The 20,813-nt window shown below is 28.9% G+C and overlaps 1 protein-coding gene across 5 annotated transcripts in view; it reads right to left on the bottom strand.

The window, feature by feature from the left end:
- sun1b (Sad1 and UNC84 domain containing 1b) overlaps positions 1-19,486 on the bottom strand; it is a 127,244-nt gene extending 107,758 nt beyond the window's left edge. For 2 of the 5 annotated variants that reach the window (XM_056453133.1, XM_056453137.1), the window contains exons 1-2: positions 10,622-10,720; positions 6,241-6,335 (exon numbers count right to left, since the gene is read on the bottom strand). In XM_056453133.1, the coding sequence (XP_056309108.1) occupies positions 6,241-6,335; positions 10,622-10,648 (122 nt within the window). In that variant the 5' untranslated portion in view covers positions 10,649-10,720. Of the gene's footprint in view, positions 1-6,240; positions 6,336-10,621; positions 10,721-19,302 lie in introns of those variants that run through there. The other 3 variants (XM_056453134.1, XM_056453136.1, XM_056453135.1) reach the window with 3 other exon arrangements.
- Between the last annotated feature and the right edge of the window lie 1,327 nt (positions 19,487-20,813).

Here is a 20,813-nt window from a genome sequence, read left to right as displayed (position 1 = left end):
TAAAGGGAGAATGTGCTTTAATGCATTATAAAGCTTGAAGCATTAGAATCGGTTCTCTGTATTGGCCGATCACCATGACAAGGAATTACCGATCTGTATCGGCTGCAAAAATCCTGATCGGAGCATCCCTATTAAATTAATACAACCTTATTGTAAAGCGTTTACAATAGAAATCCTACTAAAATGTGAGGAGAAAAACACAATGGGTCACAATGGTTGGAGGACTCAATGAGCACCACTGTTCGCCACAAATATTCAAGGAAAAAAAATTGTAAATAGCAGCATTGTCACATGAGGAATTAGTTGCATTGTGAAAACACAAAATATAAACAATCATCTCTTTTAATAATTAAAAATATATATAGTCAGCAAATAGTGGCATTGTCACAAGAGACAAACCAATCAAAAGTATTGATTACCATTAAAACAAACTAATTAATAATAAAATTAGCAAATAGTTGTATTGTGACATCTACTTTAATAATAATTTTTGACTATATATGCTTTATTCATTTTTTATTTTATTGTAACTACCAATTATGTACTTTTATTATTACATAATTTTTGCTTTAATAATAATAAAATAAGATAAAATAGGACAAAACAACTATACATATACATTTCATTAAAACATAAAACATGTATGAATAAAATCAAACTAATTAGATGCTTACACAAATAAACAACATAAAATATACACTAACATAGTTGCAATGTAACAAAAACAGAATACACATAATGTATGTTTTAATAAAAAAAACATCTAATAATTCAACTTTCAATAGACAAACATAACATACATAAACATCTATTTTAATGTTCTGTTTTTGTTTTAAATCAGCAAACAGTTACATTATCATTTAGATAATAATAATAATAATAATAATACTAATAATACTAATAATAATAATAATAATAATAATAAATAATGAAAAGATAAAATTGTATGGCTTAAAAAAATGTCTATGGCCAGTAAATGTGTGCAACTAACCAGACATAGTCAAGTGTGGTACAAACTAATTTTTACATGTGACTAGGCCTGTCACAATAATCAATATATGGACTTATCGCACAACACATGGACATTATCTCAACCATTTTGGTGATGCAATGTATATCGCTCATACATAGAAACCAATTCTAGCAACATTTTAGCTGATGCAATAACTCCATCTATTTACTATATATTACAATAGTATATTTTCATGTTCACCATATCATATTTATCATAGATAACACAGCCTGTTATATTCTTACTTTGCATTTATTATTATTAAATAGGATGTGTTTTCACATTCTGATTCCAATGTCTGATTATTAAATTGTTAAAATCATTATAAATACATGAAATATTCTTAAGAATAAACTATGATGTGCTCTTTGGAAGAGTGTACTTACATTGTGATGCTATTATATTGTCATTCTGGCATTATATAATGATGAGTGGCATAAAATGGTCTTATCACAATAATATCGTTTATCGCAATATATTTTGGTGCAATATATTGTAAACCAATAAATAGATATCCTGACAAGCCTATATGTGACTAATATACCATTCAAAATCCCTTTTATTTTAAATTAAGAGACACTTTTAGATTCCCCTTTGTGACCGCATTAATCTCAGGTAATTAATTCCACTGGGATCCAATAGGAAAATGTTATAAATAACTAACTAATAACAATATGCAATCTTATTTTTCGCCAAAGCTCAACAAGTGTGTCTTGCTCTATTCTCGCGGCGCTCCCTTCTCTGTAAAGCTTACACAATTCCTCTTTGTCTGCATGTCTTCCCCATCTCACACACATTGAGTAACTTGAATTCATCACATTTCGCTCTGAGTGCCAGCGGCAGATGGTTCAACCCTTCGTCACTCGATCCCACGTCTTTTTACAACACGCTCTGCCTAAAGACCACAGTCAGGCAAACCTACAGCCACACTGCAGCGGACACCCACAATCCATACAGCAAACCGCACTCAATACTACAACAAGACTGAAACAGAAACCCGACTGAAGTAGTATATACAGAATTATTGGTGATTTTAATGAGCATTTTAAAAATGTATTCTATATAGAGGGCTCTTATTATAGATCTAAATGCTGAAAAAGATTATTACAATTTCTCTAAATTAAATATTTTGAAAGGTTGCCATAAGCTGATAAAACCTATAAAATATATCTGAAAATATGCATATTTTTAAATTGTGTTTGCAAACATTAAAGTGTATTTTCCACACTATCAATGAATTAAATAAGGTTTTTGATGGCTAAAATTTGATTTAGGCATTTAGCCAGAGTCTAAAAACTAGGAATGCACCGATCCCGATACTTGGATCGGATATCGCTTCAATACTGTATTTTTTTGCTGGATCTGGTATCGGCCAGCTGGTACCGATCCAAATCTGATCTTGCCCGTGCGCTATATTCTGTGTAATTTATAAGCCAACAAAAGCCATGTAGGTAGCTTACTATAAGGCACTGAAAAGTTGTCATGTAGGACTACTATATCCTAAATGTTCTGAAGCCATTCCATAGTTTAATGTGAAGTACAGAATATTTGTACTTGAATATATATATGAGTAATTGAATAATACGAGTACTTGAATATTCAAGTGCTTAAATAAATTCATGTTCAATTCAGCGCTTCCCTCTTTGCGCCTGTCAATAATTCTCCATTCATTCACAAGTCAAACTGCGTGTCGCGTTCATGACAGCACAAAAAAACTCTCCAAGACTATTTGTTCCTGTTAGTTTTAAAAAAAAAATTCTGCTTTATTATTTTTATGCTAAGTATTTATTTATCCTAAATAAATCTTAAACATTAAAATGCTTTTACATTACTGTATTTACAAATATAGCCTATGAATAGCCTACTAATAAACTGCTTATTAAAAAACTGACAAAAACAGCTTATTTTTACATTGTTAACTCCCAAAACACAGTTAACCCATTTATGTGAATGCGTCAATGAAAAATCTTAAGCATTATCTGATCATTTAACTGCATTTTGCAACTCAAAGAGGGTAATTTCGACTGCAGGGAGCACAATAAACCAAGAAAGATCCTGACTTCTGACAGAAAAGGCGAACCTGTTGATCTTTTATGTTGATCTCCACAAGAGTGGTAAAACACTAAGAGTCTTCTTCCTTCAAGCCATTGTACATTCTTTTACAGGAATTTTTTTATTTAATTGTTTTACAATTATTGGGGTTTTTTTTTTCATTAAAAAAATGTAATAAGAAAATAAAGTGTTGTTTTTCATAAAAAAAAAAACACACTACAAAAAGCACCGATAAGAGAACCGTTAAAGTACCGAACCGAAAAGTGGTATCGATAAAAGTAATAATACAATTTTACAAATAATAAATCACAATGCAAAAATACTTTTCTTACCAAAAATTCGCAGATTAAGTGAAAATGTTGATTAGTTTTCACCTCGAAATGAAGAGGTTTTCCTTGAAACAAGCTAAATTATCTTGCAATGGGAAGAATAAAACAATCGTTTTTTTGCTTTGAAATGTAGATATTTGAACTAAAAACAAGACAAAAATTCTAACGAAACTTTTTTGCATAAATCGTATAAATAATTAAAATGGGAATTATTAATAATTTATTTTCTAACATTATAATATTTATTATATATAGATTTAAATATAAATATAGATTTAAATATTTAAATATAGATTTTTTTTTTATCTCAACCTGACTTTGTGCTATTAAATATAAAAAGATTTGTACAAAATATATGCAAATTAGCAATTCAACTTTGTTAGACCTACAAACATCATCATAATTTTTGTTGTTCAAATATTTGAAACTCTAAACACATGCAAATAATAAACATTAAAGTGATAAACTGGATAAAGCAGTGACTATTGTGAATTCACATATTGCGATATTGATGCCGAAACGATATATTGCACAGCCCTAAAATGTAGTACCTATACAAGTATAGTCAGCAATTTCGGACCAGCATTCCCTATAGATTGCTCAAAAGCAGAACCAACAACACTTCAGCAAATCTTTACATCTTAGTAGCTTTTTCCCTGTCTCTTAGACTGCAGGCCATTTAAGTGTAGAAGTGGTATCAGTTAAAGCAGACAAGTTGGGTACAAAATGTTATCTACATGACGCGTCAGACCAGCCATGATTACACTGTTTTTGTGAACTACACTGTTTTCTGCAAACCATTAATCGAAAAAAAAAAAAAAAGATTTACAACTAATGTATCATTCCACAAATGCACATTACCAAGCCATTAATTCTGTGTAAGTTCATAGCTTGCCTGAGGTTAATAACTGTGAAGCCACACCTGCATTCTGTCATCCACCCGACACACTAATAATACAGATACACCTGAACATAAATGCTGGAGAATCACCAAACCGCCATCGCAAACACACAACGTCTGGTACAACTAGTGAAGGTTTCATCACTCATCACATGCTTTGTGATCACAAACACACAAGAATTAAGGGGAGACACTGAAGGGAAAATCTGTTTTCATCCACCTGTTCATTTTGAGATCTGGGTCATTTGGCTTTTTATAAAGTGCTTTTTCAGTTCGAAAGAAAAGCTACGAAATTAACTTTTAAATGTCTCTTTTACAGCATTTTATGTCAATAGATTTCAAAAGACCAAATTTTACAGAACAAATGTCAGTTTTGCTCATATCTGTATTTTGAAAGCTTTTACAGACGAATAGATTCATGCATAACTTGCCTAATTGTATACACTTTATTTTACACAAAATTATTTTCAAACATCCTGGCTGAATTATGAAGTTATAAAAAGATTAACAACATTTAACATACACATTTGACTTAAATATGTCCAAAAATAAAAAAAAGTTTCTTTTTTTTTTTTCTAAATGTTCACATTTCTGTACAGAAAATGTATGCAAATTAGTGCATTAAATAATAATTATAATTAAATAATCCCCAGTTAGCATTTTTATTATTTGCATTTTTAAAATAGCATTTTAGCAAAGTTTTTTTATTTGTTTTTTTGTACTGAAATTATATGCAAACCAGTGCATAATTAAATAATCCCTCATTTGCACTTTTTATTCCATTTAAAAAAGCATTTTAGAAAACTTGAAATTCAAAAATATTTGCAATTGTTAATAAAAATCATCAAACTGGGGACGTTTTTTCCACATTTTTTGTACAGAAAATGTATGCAAACTAGTGCATAATTAAATAATCCCCACTTTGCATTTTTGACTCCATTTTTAAACAACATTTTAGAAAACTTGTAAAACAAAAATATTTGCGATCGCTATTAAAATCATCAAACTGTGGAAGTTTTCGTTTTTTGTACAGACATTACATGCAAATCAGTGCATAATTTAATAATCCCTCATTTGCATTGTTTTGTTTTCATTTTTAACAGCATTTTAGAAAACTTGTTATACAAAAATATTTGCGATTGTTAATAAAATCATAAAACTAAGTTTTTTTTTACTTTTTTGTACAGAAAATGTATGCAAATTAGTGCATAATTAAATAACCCCACATTTGCATTTTTTAAACAGCACTATACAAAACTTATAATGCAAAAATACTTGATTCATAAATCATAAAACTGGGGTGAGTAGTTAATTCACATTTGTGCTCATATCTGTGCACTGAAGGTTTTTGCAGAGAGATATGTTCATATAGTTTATATTTGCCTGATTATGTGCATTTTGATCTTCAAAGAAATATTATTTCCCCTTTCTTGGCTGTTCACAATATTTTCAGAATATTTTTTATCATCAAAATTATTATTAATTTATTTTCTAACATTATAATATTTATTATATATTACTATTTTTATTATAGATTAACAAAACCTCCCATGTAAAAAAGAAAAGTTAAAATAATTGACTCTAATATGTCAAAAGAAAATGAAAAGATTTTTTTTTTAAATCTCAACCTGACTTTGTGCTATTAAATATAAGAAAAATTGTACAAAATATATGCAAATTAGTTCATTTTTAATTAAGAATCGTAAATAATTTTTATGTAATACAAGTTTTCAAAAAGGCTGTTTGAATATGCAAATGACAGAATATTTGCATATTTAAAACTTGCATATTTGAAATCTTGCAACTTGCAAAACTACTAATCATTTCCTGAACGCTGTTATGAGTAAGTCTCTAGCAGACCATAAACAGAGATGCACTGGAGAACACACATAATGAAGAACAATGCACTAATATTTCCACTTCACCAGCATGTATATAAGTCTCACCTGAGTGAATAGGTATATCCGGTGTTATCTGGAGTACAGTGAGGAGGAGTGTACGTGTGCAGACGGGAAAAATCCATGGTGAATTGCTGAGCTCGCTGTGAAGATCAAACCAGATGTCAAGAGCAAACTCCTAAAACTACACCAGCCGACGTGTGACTCCGATGGGTGTGACCTCAGTGTATAAACATCAGTCACACCCATGAAAACACGCACATAATGCACACACACACACACACATACGGCCTACAGTTCAGCCTGTCTCTTGGAAGAATGCTGATGAACTGCTTTGGTTTACTTGTTTAGTCTGATGCAGATGACTGAACTTAAAGCTTGTGGTGATTATAAACATTAATAGTAAACTGCTTTTTTAGTTTTGTTTGATTTTCTACTTTATCAGCTGTTGTCAAGTGAACAGGAAGAGAGACGGTCCACACCTACACATCCGAAATCAACAGCGCTGTCCAGACTGATGCAAATTAGAGCAGGACAGTTAAATGTAGGTGTTCAGGGGTATACAGGTCTCACTAAATTTCTAAATCCCTAGCAGTTTTTCAGCAGGCACTCTTTATTTGTAGCCCGAAATAAATTCAAGTGGAGTAAATAGAAAATACATAACTTGCTAAATTAAAAATAAAAACTAAATACATTAACTAAAACAAATTTATATATTTAAATGGCATTCATTATAGATGGCAAATATTATATATTTTTGATAAATAACCACAATTTATTTTTTATTAATTTATTATATTTATATCATTTTTAAATAAATACATTTACTAAATAAAATGATATGGTAATTTATTTTTATTAATTTATTATATTTATATCATTTTTAAATAAATACATTTACTAAATAAAAAATGATAATGGCATTTATTCTAGGCAGTGTATATTTTAGAAAACAAACACAATTTATTTTTTATTAATTTATTATATTTATATCATTTTTTAAATAAATACATTTACTAATAAAAAATGATACTTGCATTCATTATAGGCATGTATATTTTTAAAAACAACCAAAATTAATTTTTTATGAATTTATTATATTTATATCACTTTTAAATAAATACATTTACTAAATAAAAAATGATAATGGCATTCATTATAGGCTACGTGTACATTTTAGAAAACAACCACAATTTATTTTTTATTATATTTATATCATTTTTTAAATAAATACATTTACTAAATAAAAAATGATAATGGCATTTATTCTAGGCAGTGTATATTTTAGAAAACAACCAATTTATTTTTTATTAATTTATTATATTTATATCATTTTTTAAATAAATACATTTACTAAATAAAAAAAATCATACTGGCATTCATTATAAGCGTGTATATTTTAGAAAACAACCACAATTTATTTATTTTTTATTATATTTATATCACTTTTAAATAAATACATTTACTAAATAAAAAAATGATAATGGCATTTATTCTAGGCGTGTATATTTTAGAAAACAAACACAATTTATTTTTTATCAATTTATTATATTTATATCGTTTTTTTAAATAAATACATTTACTAAAAGAAAAATGATAATGGCATTTATTATAGGCTACGTGAATATATTTTTTGAAAATAACAACATTTAATTTATTTTCTTATTTTATTTGTCCCTAATAATAAAATGTTTAAAAATATGGTAGGCCTACTTTTTATTTATTTATTTAATTTTTTCAACTTGATTCCAATTTACCAGTTAGTGCAAAGCACATAAATTAAATGCATGAAAATTACATACAACATTATTACCCAATTTGTGAGAGAATGCAAAAGCAATAATACAGGCTATATTTTTCCGCTCAATAAGATAGTCCGACTGACAGGGTGGATTAATATTTCGTAGCCCGACTGGAAAACATACTAGCCCCGGGACATCAGGATAGCAGTTTTGCGAGTCCTGATTTATATATTTAATAGCTAAATAATAGTACTGAATAATGACTTTTGGCATATTTATAGAGAATGCTCTCGCAATTTCTAACTAAATGATTATTATGTTGTAAATGAGCTACATTATATTCAGCATCCTTGCTTTAAAAATCATTTTTGCTGATCGTTCATGTTCTACTTATTTAATATGAGCTGCAACAACATAATTGCACAGTCTTTTGGGGGACAGCTTAATTATTGAATGTTCAATGCACTTAAATTTGTACAAACAATTAAGTTAACTTAATTTGTGGTGTGAGCATTTTTTTCTGAATGAGTCTATTCCCTTTTAAAGTATGGGAGGAACTTGTGGTTTGGGGAAGTTTCATTACTCTACAAATAACCCTTATTAATCCGCTTGACTGAATCAATTGTAAACATTCCTTCATTTTCTATGTTTGGTATTTTAATGTGACATGCTACACTCAAAAAATAATGTTTGCTGTTTGTTCAAACTACTTACGTAAAATGAGCTGAAACATCACAATTCTTGGGTTATTTTTTGACTTAAACTTAATTGTTTTATGTTCAATTCACTTAAACTTGTACAAAATAATAAGCTATCTTAATTAATTCATGCTGTCCCAACACAAAACGATTGTGAGAAACCCAGCATTTATTTAAAAGAGTATAAGTAGAAAATCAACGCATGATATCTTTTACTTTCTTGCTTTATTATTTATCTGATTGATTATTTTCAGCCTTTAAGAATGTGGAAAAAACAGAAAAGATTCAGTAGGAATTTGTTTTCTGCTCTTTACGGTGTAATCCATGGATAATTGACTGGAATACACAACGGATCTTTCATTTTTCCTCTTTCCAGGTTTGTTTTCACATGTATGCTTTAAAATGCATTTCCTTTTCACTTTCTTTATTACTATTAGCAGTGTTTGAACATTACCAAAACAATAAGATGGAATATTTCTTATATCAGATATAATAGTGATAATATTTGAAATATTATTAAAGTTAATAATGAATATTTTTTGGTTAAGGCATTATGTTAAATAAATATCATAGACAGAAGTTTAAAATATCTCTCTGATTATTTAACAAATCTTAAAACTATAATTTGGTAAGACTGTGGATTACTGATCGTTTATGAATAAGGTGTTATAAACTAAAAATAAACAATATACAGTAATTATTAATATTAGGTAAAATGTGTGTTTATCGTAAACAATATATTATTAATAATATTTTATAACATTTCAAGTTAAAAGTCAATTAAACTAACTTATGATTTTTGACTAAACAAGTGCATTAGTTAAATAAATGTTTCCTAAAGTAATGTGCAGGTGTATTCAAGTATAAATGAACACTGAACCGTTCAAACATATTTACATTTTTAAGATGTAAATAAAGCAAATAAATTTGTAGATTGTACAATAATATTTCTGTCACATTTTACAACAAGGTTCCATTAATGTACAGTATACGAACATGAACTAATAATGAATGATACTCATACAGAATCACTAGATTTCAAACTTATTACAACGTGTAATTAACATTAGTTAATGCACCACAAGTTACTAACAATGAACAACTTTATTTCCATTAACTAAAATAAAAACAGTCTGTAATAAATGTATTGTTCATTGTTTTCTCATATTAGTCAATACATTAACTAATACCTTATCTGAAAGTGTTTCCTATATTTCAGTTGTTAGGTTTATTCAATATTTTTCATCATAATTTTATATCTTTAACTGATACAAAAGAAATCATTGTAAAATGTTACTGACATTTCTATGAAACTTTATGAATTCATTTAAAAATAACAACAAGAAGCCCCTAGTTCTGCATTGTTTGGCATGTCAGCCCTAACTTTAAACAAACATTAATAGTTTAATGTTTAACTTTATATTCGGGAGATTACTCTTAACTCATTATTCAGTCAAAATAAATAATAATAATTATTATTATTCTCAAAACTGTCCTGAATTTTTTTCAAAAGTGTTGAAAACACAGAACATGCACTTTCAAAAACATTCAGGCAAGATTAAAGTGATTATATTTCCCAGTAAAAGAATAAAATCATGTTAATTTTGTTTCATTTAAAAAAAAATAATAATAATAATAATAATTAAAAATAAATAAATAATAATAATAATAATAATAAATAAATAAAATCACAACAACAAATATCCCTTAGTTTTGCATGGTTTGGTATGTCAGCCTTAACTTTAAACACACATTAGGAGTTTAGTGACAAACTTTAAATTCAGCAGATTACTTTTAACTCATTACCAAGTCAAAATAAATAACACTAGTAAAATTACTGTTTTAATTAGCAATTAATTGAGTAAATAATACTAATTCTCAAAAATGTCCTGAACAAACAGAACACTCACACCTACAATAATATTCTGGTAAGATTAAAGCGCTGATTTCTCCCAGCGAAAGTATAAAATCATTGTTCATTTTGTTTACCTTTCCTCTAAATGCATGTCTCCTCATTCTCAAAGGTGTACGAGATCCACAAAAGCGACTGTTCCTTACTCAAGAGACAGGCTGAATAGGAAAAGAGAGTCTTTCCCAGCTCTTTTCCTTTTCTAAAAAGCACGTTTCACAAGCCCAAACAAGCTGAGCAATTATCCAAACACGACCTGCTGCTAATAGCGCAATGAAACAAGTCAATGGCGAAAACCAGGAGCTCCTTCCTTTGTGCACAAGTCAAACAAAAACAGTAGTCAGGGATTTATGTTTTTATCTCGACCCATTCACACCTTCACGCTTTTTTTTGCATGGTTATCTCCATTTGCATGCACAATCATAACAAACGCACAACTCAAATCTGCAACATTTAGGATTGTAACATTGGATGCGTCTTAAAAACTAGTCAACTGTCTTTCTAGACAGCACTTTAGGCATCGCAAATGGGATTTAAACATTAGAATTGACCCTCATTTGCATATAGATAACATTAAATTAGATTCCCGAACAAAACGAGCGGTTTCATTGTTTAAATGTTCCCACGGCGCTATCTTTGCAGGAGAATGAGTGGGTTTTGACACACAGCCGTGCATTGCAACACTGTAGCCTATATCAGCGCAGTTCTTTTATCTTAATGCGCACTTCAGAGTGTTTACTTATGAAGATTCGAGTGACGTATCATAAACCGTGTATATAAATATCTCCGTTCGCGTGTGTGACAGTTAAAGCAGGGCCATGTTTTCTGTCAAGAGTTTGGAAAGAAAGGAGCTTCGCTGACTGTCCACCAAACACTGAATTATTACGACTACACTTCAACATCAACGAATCTGTGCATATGGCGTGAATTAAATCAGAAATAGCAACTAAACATTAAAGCACTTGCCAGTTTGACCATCAGTTTCTACAATCTCTTGTTGTTTTGAAGGTAGTCCAGTTCTGAAATGACAATCCAGTTCGAGGATGCGCAAAGCGTGTGGCGCATCTCGACGGGTATACACACGAATTAAATCCCAAACAACTCCCCCTGCGTCCCCAACGCGAGATACAAATCCTTCAATCTTCGTGAGGGAGAAAAAACACCAAAAGTTACGCGCTTGACTCAAAATTACTACTAGGAAAATCCCAAAATGGCTTCCACAACAGAGTAAAGCCAGACGGATAAAGTCGCAAGAACGTTCCTCCTATTTTCCAGGCTCAGCTGTCAATCACGCGGCATACTTTGAATCTATTGGCTGAGAGGCCGGGTCACGCCCTCCCCGCCCACGTCACACAGTCTTGGATATAAGGATTCAGAGGAGCCCGTCCGTAAAGCTGTCAACAGAGTCACTTCAGCGTGCAGAAACGTAAATACAGGCGTTTGGAGCTCAAAACAGACAGTAAATGGGAGGAAGCGAGAGTGTTGGGCTGTCTACATGAGATTGAAGACCAAATAATGTACGACCTGAAACAAACTCGCAGATTTAAATCAGTTAAAATGAGACATTTTTTGGTAACACTTCACAGTTTGGTGTATTACTTCATGTATTAACTAAGAATACATTTGTTACAGTTTTTAATTAACCATTGTTAACCTCAGTTAATAAATATGCAGATTGCTCATTTGCATTATTAAATATTTAATATTTAGCATTATATAAAAGTTTTATTTATGTTGAAAATAACAGTAGCCCAAATTAATAAATCTAAACATCTATTAACATAAGTTAACTTCTTGAAGTGAATATTTTCATTACAGGTTAAAATATGATTTAATAATCATTTTACAGTTCAAATTTTGGTTGTCTTGTTTTATTTTGTGTGTATGTGCATTTATTTTGCTATACAGTAATATGCGTAATTACTTATTTGTTGTAGTGGGTGGAAATGTTATTTTAAAAGGAAAATTCTCATAAAAATAATGTAAATACAGAGCAATGAATTGAGCAATGAACATTTTAAGATAATGTCAGATAATGAACAAACAGATGTTCCATGTTGGCTCATTTTTGCTCAATATTAAATGATAGAACACATTATTAATATATTACATGAATAAAATCAATTGTATTTGTTAATGATGAAAATAACTAGTTAAACTAAGACTGATTATTGCATTTAATGTATTATTTTTATTTAAATCACCTTCTTAAAGTGAATATTTTTATTTAGGTTCAAATATGATATCGGAATTTAATGTTTCATTTCATTGTAATTTTATAACATACAGTGCAAAGTATCCTGTTGTCTTATTTTATGTTATGTGTTTATACATTTTTTTGTGTACAGTAATACATTTAATTACTTGTTGTTTGTTGTAGTGAAAGGAAATGTTTTATTAAAAGAAAAACTCTTATTAAAAATCATGTAAATACAGCGCAATGAATTGAGCAATAAATATTTCAAGACAACGTCAGATAATAAACAAACAGATTTTTATTGCTAGTTCATTTTTGCTCAGTTTTAAATAATAGAATGCATTATTATTATAATATTTCATGAATAAAATCAAATGTTTTTGTTAATGATGAAAAAACAGCAGCCAAACTAAGATTAATAAATGCATTCACTCTCAGAAATAAAGGTACAAAACTCTCACTGGGGCGATACCTTTTCAAAAGGTACATTTTTGTTCCTAACAGGTCCTTTAAAGGTACATATTAATACCTAAAAAATATGTCCCTCACAGTAACTTAAAGGTACAAGAGTCAACCTTCAAAGGTACAAAATTTAACCTTAAAGGTACAAATATATACCTTAAAGGTACTAATGTCCCCCAGTGTAGTATAAAAGAGGTACCACCCCAGTGACAGCTTTTGTACCTTTATTTCTGAGTGTTCAATGTATTTTATATTTAAGATGCCTTCTTAGTGAATATTTTCATCAAGTTAAAATATTATATAATTATAATAATGTAATTTAATCAGAATTTAATAACATACAGTGCAAAGTATCCTGTTGTCTTATTTTATGTTATGTGTTTATACATTTTTTGTGTACAGTAATACATTTAATTACTTGTTGTTTGTTGTAGTGAAAAGAAATGTTTTATTAAAAGAAAAACTCTTATTAAAAATCATGTAAATACAGAGCAATGAATTGAGCAATAAATATTTCAAGACAATGTCAGATAATAAACAAGCAGATGTTTATTGCTAGTTCATTTTTGCTCAGTTTTAAATAATAGAATGCATTATTATTATTATATTTCATGAATAAAATCAAATGTTTTTGTTAATGATGAAAAAACAGCAGCCAAACTAAGATTAATAAATGCATTCACTCTCAGAAATAAAGGTACAAAATCTGTCACTGGAGCGATACCTTTTCAAAAGGTATATTTTTGTTCCTAACAGGTCCTTTAAAGGTACATATTAATACCTAAAAAAATATGTGCCTTACAGTAACTTAAAGGTACAAGAGTCAACCTTCAAAGGTACAAAATTTAACCTTAAAGGTACAAAAATATACCTTAAAGGTACTAATGTCCACCAGTTTGGTATAAAAGTGTACCTTTTGAAAAGGTACCACTTCAGTGACAGCTTTTGTACCTTTATTTCTGAGTGTTCAATGTATTTTTTATTTAAGATGCCTTCTTAGTGAATGTTTTCATCAAGTTAAAATATTATATAATTATAATAATGTAATTTAATCAGAATATAATAATAATATACACTGCAAAAATCCTGTTGTCTTATTTTATGTTATGTGTATATGCATTCATTTTCCTATTATAAAGTAATATGTTTAATCATAATATTGCTGTATGCTGTTCCAAAAGGACTTAAAAAACTTTTTCATTTTCAAAAAAAGCAACTCATATAAAAAAACTTATGTAAATACGCTTGAGCAATGAACGTTTCAGCATAATCTCAGTTAATAAACAAACTGATGTTCATTGTTAGTTGCTCAGTATTAAATAACAGAACACATTATTAATATATTGCATCAATAAAATCAATGTATTTGTTAATGTTGAAAATAGCATTTGATGAATGCATGCGTTAGTTTGCTGATTTTATTCCATGTTATTGCCTTCTTGTAGTGTTATATATAGCCTTCTTGTAGTATTTCATAATGTTTTATGAGCTGTAAAATAATGTGAATGCACTTAACTGATGATGAACATTTCAAGTCTGTCATTTTGTTTTTTTAAAACAAAAAAGCTCTAAGGTAAAAATACATTTTCACAGTGGTAAATGTTTTTAATCATTTTTTTTATATCAGATATCTTTACTGACATGATTTACTAATAAAAAAAAAAATTCATGATTTTTTTCTAAACTAAAGTGTAAAAAGCAGCTATTACACAACTGACTTCATATGCAAAATATAAAAACCACAAAGTCTTGCAATATTAAGTGAAGCGTACAGAAATAGAATTGGTTTCTCTCTTTGACACACGTTCTTAAATCCATTTCATAACTAATCAATGCATTATTCTGTAAACCAATCCATTTCTCTTTACAAAACCAAACTACTGAAAATAAGTTATGTTAAAAAACTACTGCAAAATATATTGTACAGAATCAAGAGTAATATTGATCTCCAAACACAAATTCAGATGCAGTGCGAAGACAACAACAGCAGATATACCAAATACCGTACTCGGCAAATGTTGCACAAACAGTAGCATAAATAAAACACAAATGCTCGGCTGTCAATATAAATATAGAACAGACACACAACTGCAACCCATTTATTTCGTATTCAAAGATATGTGGATAAGTTCCAAAGACAAAAGCATAATTTGCAGCAGGCGGGCAAGTAAAAGTCAGTCCACAAGTGAAAATTAAGTAAGAAAAATAAACAACAGTTCCATTTGCCCTTAACAAAGTCAACTACAGCAACAAAGAATTGCATGATAAGATTTATGTCTCTCTTGTTGATACTGCATGGATTTATTTTTTTCATCTCCCACTTCTTTTTTTTCGTGTTTAACAATGACTGTCAGGGTAACAAATAAACATAAAATAAAAACTTTGTATGTTAAACTTTGAATATAAAAAGGCAAATATTGTATGATTTTATTAAGCAGCAACAACTGCTCAATACATGGTAGTTGCTATACAAGGGATACAGCTGCTGCCGGAAGTCAGTCAATGTGAATAATTTATACCAGAGACGCCCAAAATAGGGCCTGCGGGCCAAAGTTGGCCCATTGTAACATCTGATTTGGCCCGCCTGAGAAGAGAGGGAGAATTTTGGGTAGGTTTGGGGTTAATGGTTTTAATACACATTGTCATTTCTAATAACCTGTCATTTGTTTTAATAATTAAATGTTGTAAGGCAGGTGCTGCTTGACTAGTGTATTCAGCGTTAAACTCCATAATGTTATGAATGGAATTCTTATGTTTTCATTATAATAAGTTCATTATAAAAATGTAAAATATATATATAATGGATTAGTTATTATGCTTAATGTTTTCTATTTATTTTTACATAAACGAGGAAATTATTCATGGGAACTTTGTAATACAGCTTGATATATTTGCCTTCAGCCCACAGCCCTCAATCAAGTTTGTTTTTGGCCCTCCATAAGAAAAATTTTGGGCACCCCTGATTTTTACCATTTATTAATTAACACATTATTTGTATTTTATTAATGTCTACCCCTGCCTTAACCATCACAGTAATGCAAAAAAACAGTAATTATACCTAGTATTATTCATGTTATTTATTAAATTAGCCATTAATTTGTATTTATTAGCGTCTACACCTACTCCAACCCTAAGCCCAACCATTAAAGTAATGCAAAAACAGTAAATATAGCATATTATTCATATTATTTATTAAATTATTCATTCAATTGTATTTTATTAACATCTACACCTACTCCAACCCTAAACCCAACCATCAAAGTGATGTAAAAACAGTTATTAAACCAAATATTATTTATATTATTTATTAAATTACCTATTAAACTGTATTTTATTAACGTTCACAACTACTCCAACCCTAAAAGCATCCATCAAAGTAATATAAAACAGAGTATTATTCATATTATTTATTAAATTATTCATTCAATTGTATTTTATTAACATCTACACCCACTCCAACTCTAAACCCAACCATTAAAGTAATGCAAAAACAGTAAATATACCATATTATTCATATTATTTATTAAATTATTCATTCAATTGTATTTTATTAACATCTACACCTACTCCAACCCTAAACCCAACCATCAAAGTGATGTAAAAACAGTAAATATACCATATTATTTATATTATTTATTAAATGATCCATTAATTTGTATTTTATTAACATCTACACCCACTCCAACCCTAAACCCAACCATTAAAGTAATGCAAAAACAGTAAATATACCATATTATTCATATTATTTATTAAATTATCCATTAAATTGTATTTTATTAACATCTACACCTACTCCAACCCTAAACCCAACCATCAAAGTAATGTAAAAACAGTTATTAAACCAAGTATTATTTATATTATTTATTAAATTACCTATTAAACTGTATTTTATTAACGTTCACAACTACTCCAACCCTAAAAGCATCCATCAAAGTAATGTAAAACAGAGTATTATTCATATTATTTATTAAATTATCCATTCAATTGTATTTTATTAACCTCTACACCCACTCCAACCCTAAACCCAACCATTAAAGTAATGCAAAAACAGTAAATATACCATATTATTCATATTATTTATTAAATTATCCATTAAATTGTATTTTATTAACATCTACACCTACTCCAACCCTAAACCCAACCATTAAAGTAATGCAAAAACAGTAAATATACCATATTATTCATATTATTTATTAAATTATCCATTAAATTGTATTTTATTAACATCTACACCTACTCCAACCCTAAACCCAACCATCAAAGTAATGTAAAAACAGTTATTAAACCAAGTATTATTTATATTATTTATTAAATTACCTATTAAACTGTATTTTATTAACGTTCACAACTACTCCAACCCTAAAAGCATCCATCAAAGTAATGTAAAACAGAGTATTATTCATATTATTTATTAAATTATCCATTCAATTGTATTTTATTAACCTCTACACCCACTCCAACCCTAAACCCAACCATTAAAGTAATGCAAAAACAGTAAATATACCATATTATTCATATTATTTATTAAATTATCCATTAAATTGTATTTTATTAACATCTACACCTACTCCAACCCTAAACCCAACCATTAAAGTAATGCAAAAACAGTAAATATACCATATTATTTATATTATTTATTAAATTATCCATTAATTTGTATTTTATTAACATCTACACCCACTCCAACCCTAAACCCAACCATTAAAGTAATGCAAAAACAGTAAATATACCATATTATTCATATTATTTATTAAATTATCCATTAAATTGTATTTTATTAACATCTACACCTACTCCAACCCTAAACCCAACCATCAAAGTAATGTAAAAACAGTTATTAAACCAAGTATTATTTATATTATTTATTAAATTACCTATTAAACTGTATTTTATTAACGTTCACAACTACTCCAACCCTAAAAGCATCCATCAAAGTAATGTAAAACAGAGTATTATTCATATTATTTATTAAATTATCCATTCAATTGTATTTTATTAACCTCTACACCCACTCCAACCCTAAACCCAACCATTAAAGTAATGCAAAAACAGTAAATATACCATATTATTCATATTATTTATTAAATTATCCATTAAATTGTATTTTATTAACATCTACACCTACTCCAACCCTAAACCCAACCATTAAAGTAATGCAAAAACAGTAAATACCATATTATTCATATTATTTATTAAATTATCCATTAAATTGTATTTTATTAACCTTTACACCCACTCCAACCCTAAACCCAACCATTAAAGTAATGCAAAAACAGTAAATATACCATATTATTCATATTATTTATTAAATTATCCATTAATTTGTATTTTATTAACATCTACACCTACTCCAACCCTAAACCCAACCATCAAAGTAATGTAAAAACAGTTATTAAACCAAGCATTATTTATATTATTTATTAAATTACCTATTAAACTGTATTTTATTAACAGTCACAACTACTCCAACCCTAAAAGCATCCATCAAACAGAGTAAAACAGAGTATTATTCATATTATTTATTAATTTACCCATTAATTTGTATTTTATTTACGTCTACCCCTACCTTCACAGTACTGGAAATACATTAATTGTTGTACAGTGTCACATAGAAACTATATTGATGTTATGTTGAGTTATGCTGTGAGTATCCGCAGCTGTATCCCATCTGTCTCCCAAAGAAATAATAATACACACGCTATACAACAGCACCATCTAGTGGTCAATTAACGCACTGCTGCGGCGACGTTAAACATCGTTAAACATATTTGGAGAATGAATGTATGCACAGGGTGGAGTTTACCGCCTAACGTCAAATTATAGCTCACAATTCAAACTCACATCTGTCTGAGAACTGAGATATTTAAGCAAACACGCTGTTATACGTTCATTTAATGTCTAACTTAACGTAAACTAACCGCCGTTCAAATGAGGTAACGTTAACTTAACGTACAGTGATTTAATTAAAATTCTCGAACAGTATCAGAATGGTCACTGTTGTTTTAAAAGTGTCAGATATATGCAATGATATATAAAATAAGTCAATACAGTCACTAATGGCTGGCAGTTTTGCCTCTTGCAAAGTCACTTCTGCAAACTCACCCAAGCGGCGGCGGTTGTCAAAGTCCACTGGTTTGTAAATGAGCGACTGTCCGTCAAATCCACACGGTTAACGTGGAAATCGACGACTGGGTGATTCCTGTTTGATCCGCGTCCGGTTTTAGTTCACGATGTGTCTGTAATGTACAATAAGACTAAAGTTCTCCATGATGTCCATCCACACACACATACTGTATATATACACACACACACACACACACACACACACCAATGAGTTTGTTGAGCAGAGACTGGCGCGCGCAGTGAGGCAGGAGAGGAAAGCCACGCCCACTGACGCTGCTGCGCATGAGGTCATTACGCTACCGGACAATAAATCACGATCTTATTCGTATGTTTGATTCCATGGAGGATTTTTTTTGGCTCTGATCCCCCGCTGTAATCGTTAACTGTGTCCCATTGCTTTTATTATTATGTTAGAATTTATTTTATTAATTTATTTTTATTTCATTTTCAATGTTTGTGTTTTATTATTATTTCTAGATGTTTTTTGCATTTATTGTAATGATCTTGGATTGTGTCTAAAATTAATGCTTAATGAACTATTCCAATGCTCATAATAAAAAATATATTCGTTTTTCACATTTTTACATTATTTATGTATTTGCAATCCATTCATTCATACACACAAATTCATTTTCTGCCAATTGTTAGATCTAAATAAATACAATATTTATTTACAGTTCGTTCTTTTCATTAATTTATAATGCATTTCTGCCAAATTAGATCTAAATATTTATAATAAATAATATAACAAATGAAATAAATAAATATCATATAAATTTTGATCTAAATACATAATTAAAAATGAAGAAATGTTTTCACTTGCTATTTAAAAAATATGCTGGAATAGTAGGCGGTTCATTCCGATGTGGCAACCCCTGAGGGACTAAGCCGAAGGAAAATGAATGAATAATACACTTCATACATTCATTTATACAATATGCTTTTCTGCCAATTGTCGGATCTAAATAAATAAATGCATAATAAAGAAATTGTTTCATTTATCTGTAAATAAATGCATTATAAATGCTATACATAAATAAAACGCTAATACATGAATAATTATCAATATTAATTTACCCTATTGCCTATTTTGTGATTGATTGTTTGAGTGACTGATGTCCATTTTCTCGACTGATGAATACACTTATATTTATGTATGTATAAACTTGTTTTTCTGCCCACTGTTAATTTAATTATACAGTAAACTTCTCTGTATGTATGAAAATCTACCCTTGTTTGCCCAATAAATGTATTTACATTTTAAATAATGAGTACTACAACTATTAAAACAATAAAGACCAACTCCATATAAAACATTAACATGCAAGTGTTTATATTTATTTATTTATAAATAGATTTTCTCAGAAAAAACTGTGAAAAAAAATGTTTCTACAAACTACAGAAAATATTTATTTATTTAAATATTTAAATGATTGTAGAATATTTAAAAAGTAATAAAAGAATACTTTTCTAAGAGTTTCTAATAATTT

Source organism: Danio aesculapii, chromosome 3 (genome assembly GCF_903798145.1).
Source record: "Danio aesculapii chromosome 3, fDanAes4.1, whole genome shotgun sequence".
Classification (NCBI taxonomy): domain Eukaryota; kingdom Metazoa; phylum Chordata; class Actinopteri; order Cypriniformes; family Danionidae; genus Danio; species Danio aesculapii.
This window is presented reverse-complemented; position numbering and strand designations above follow the sequence as displayed.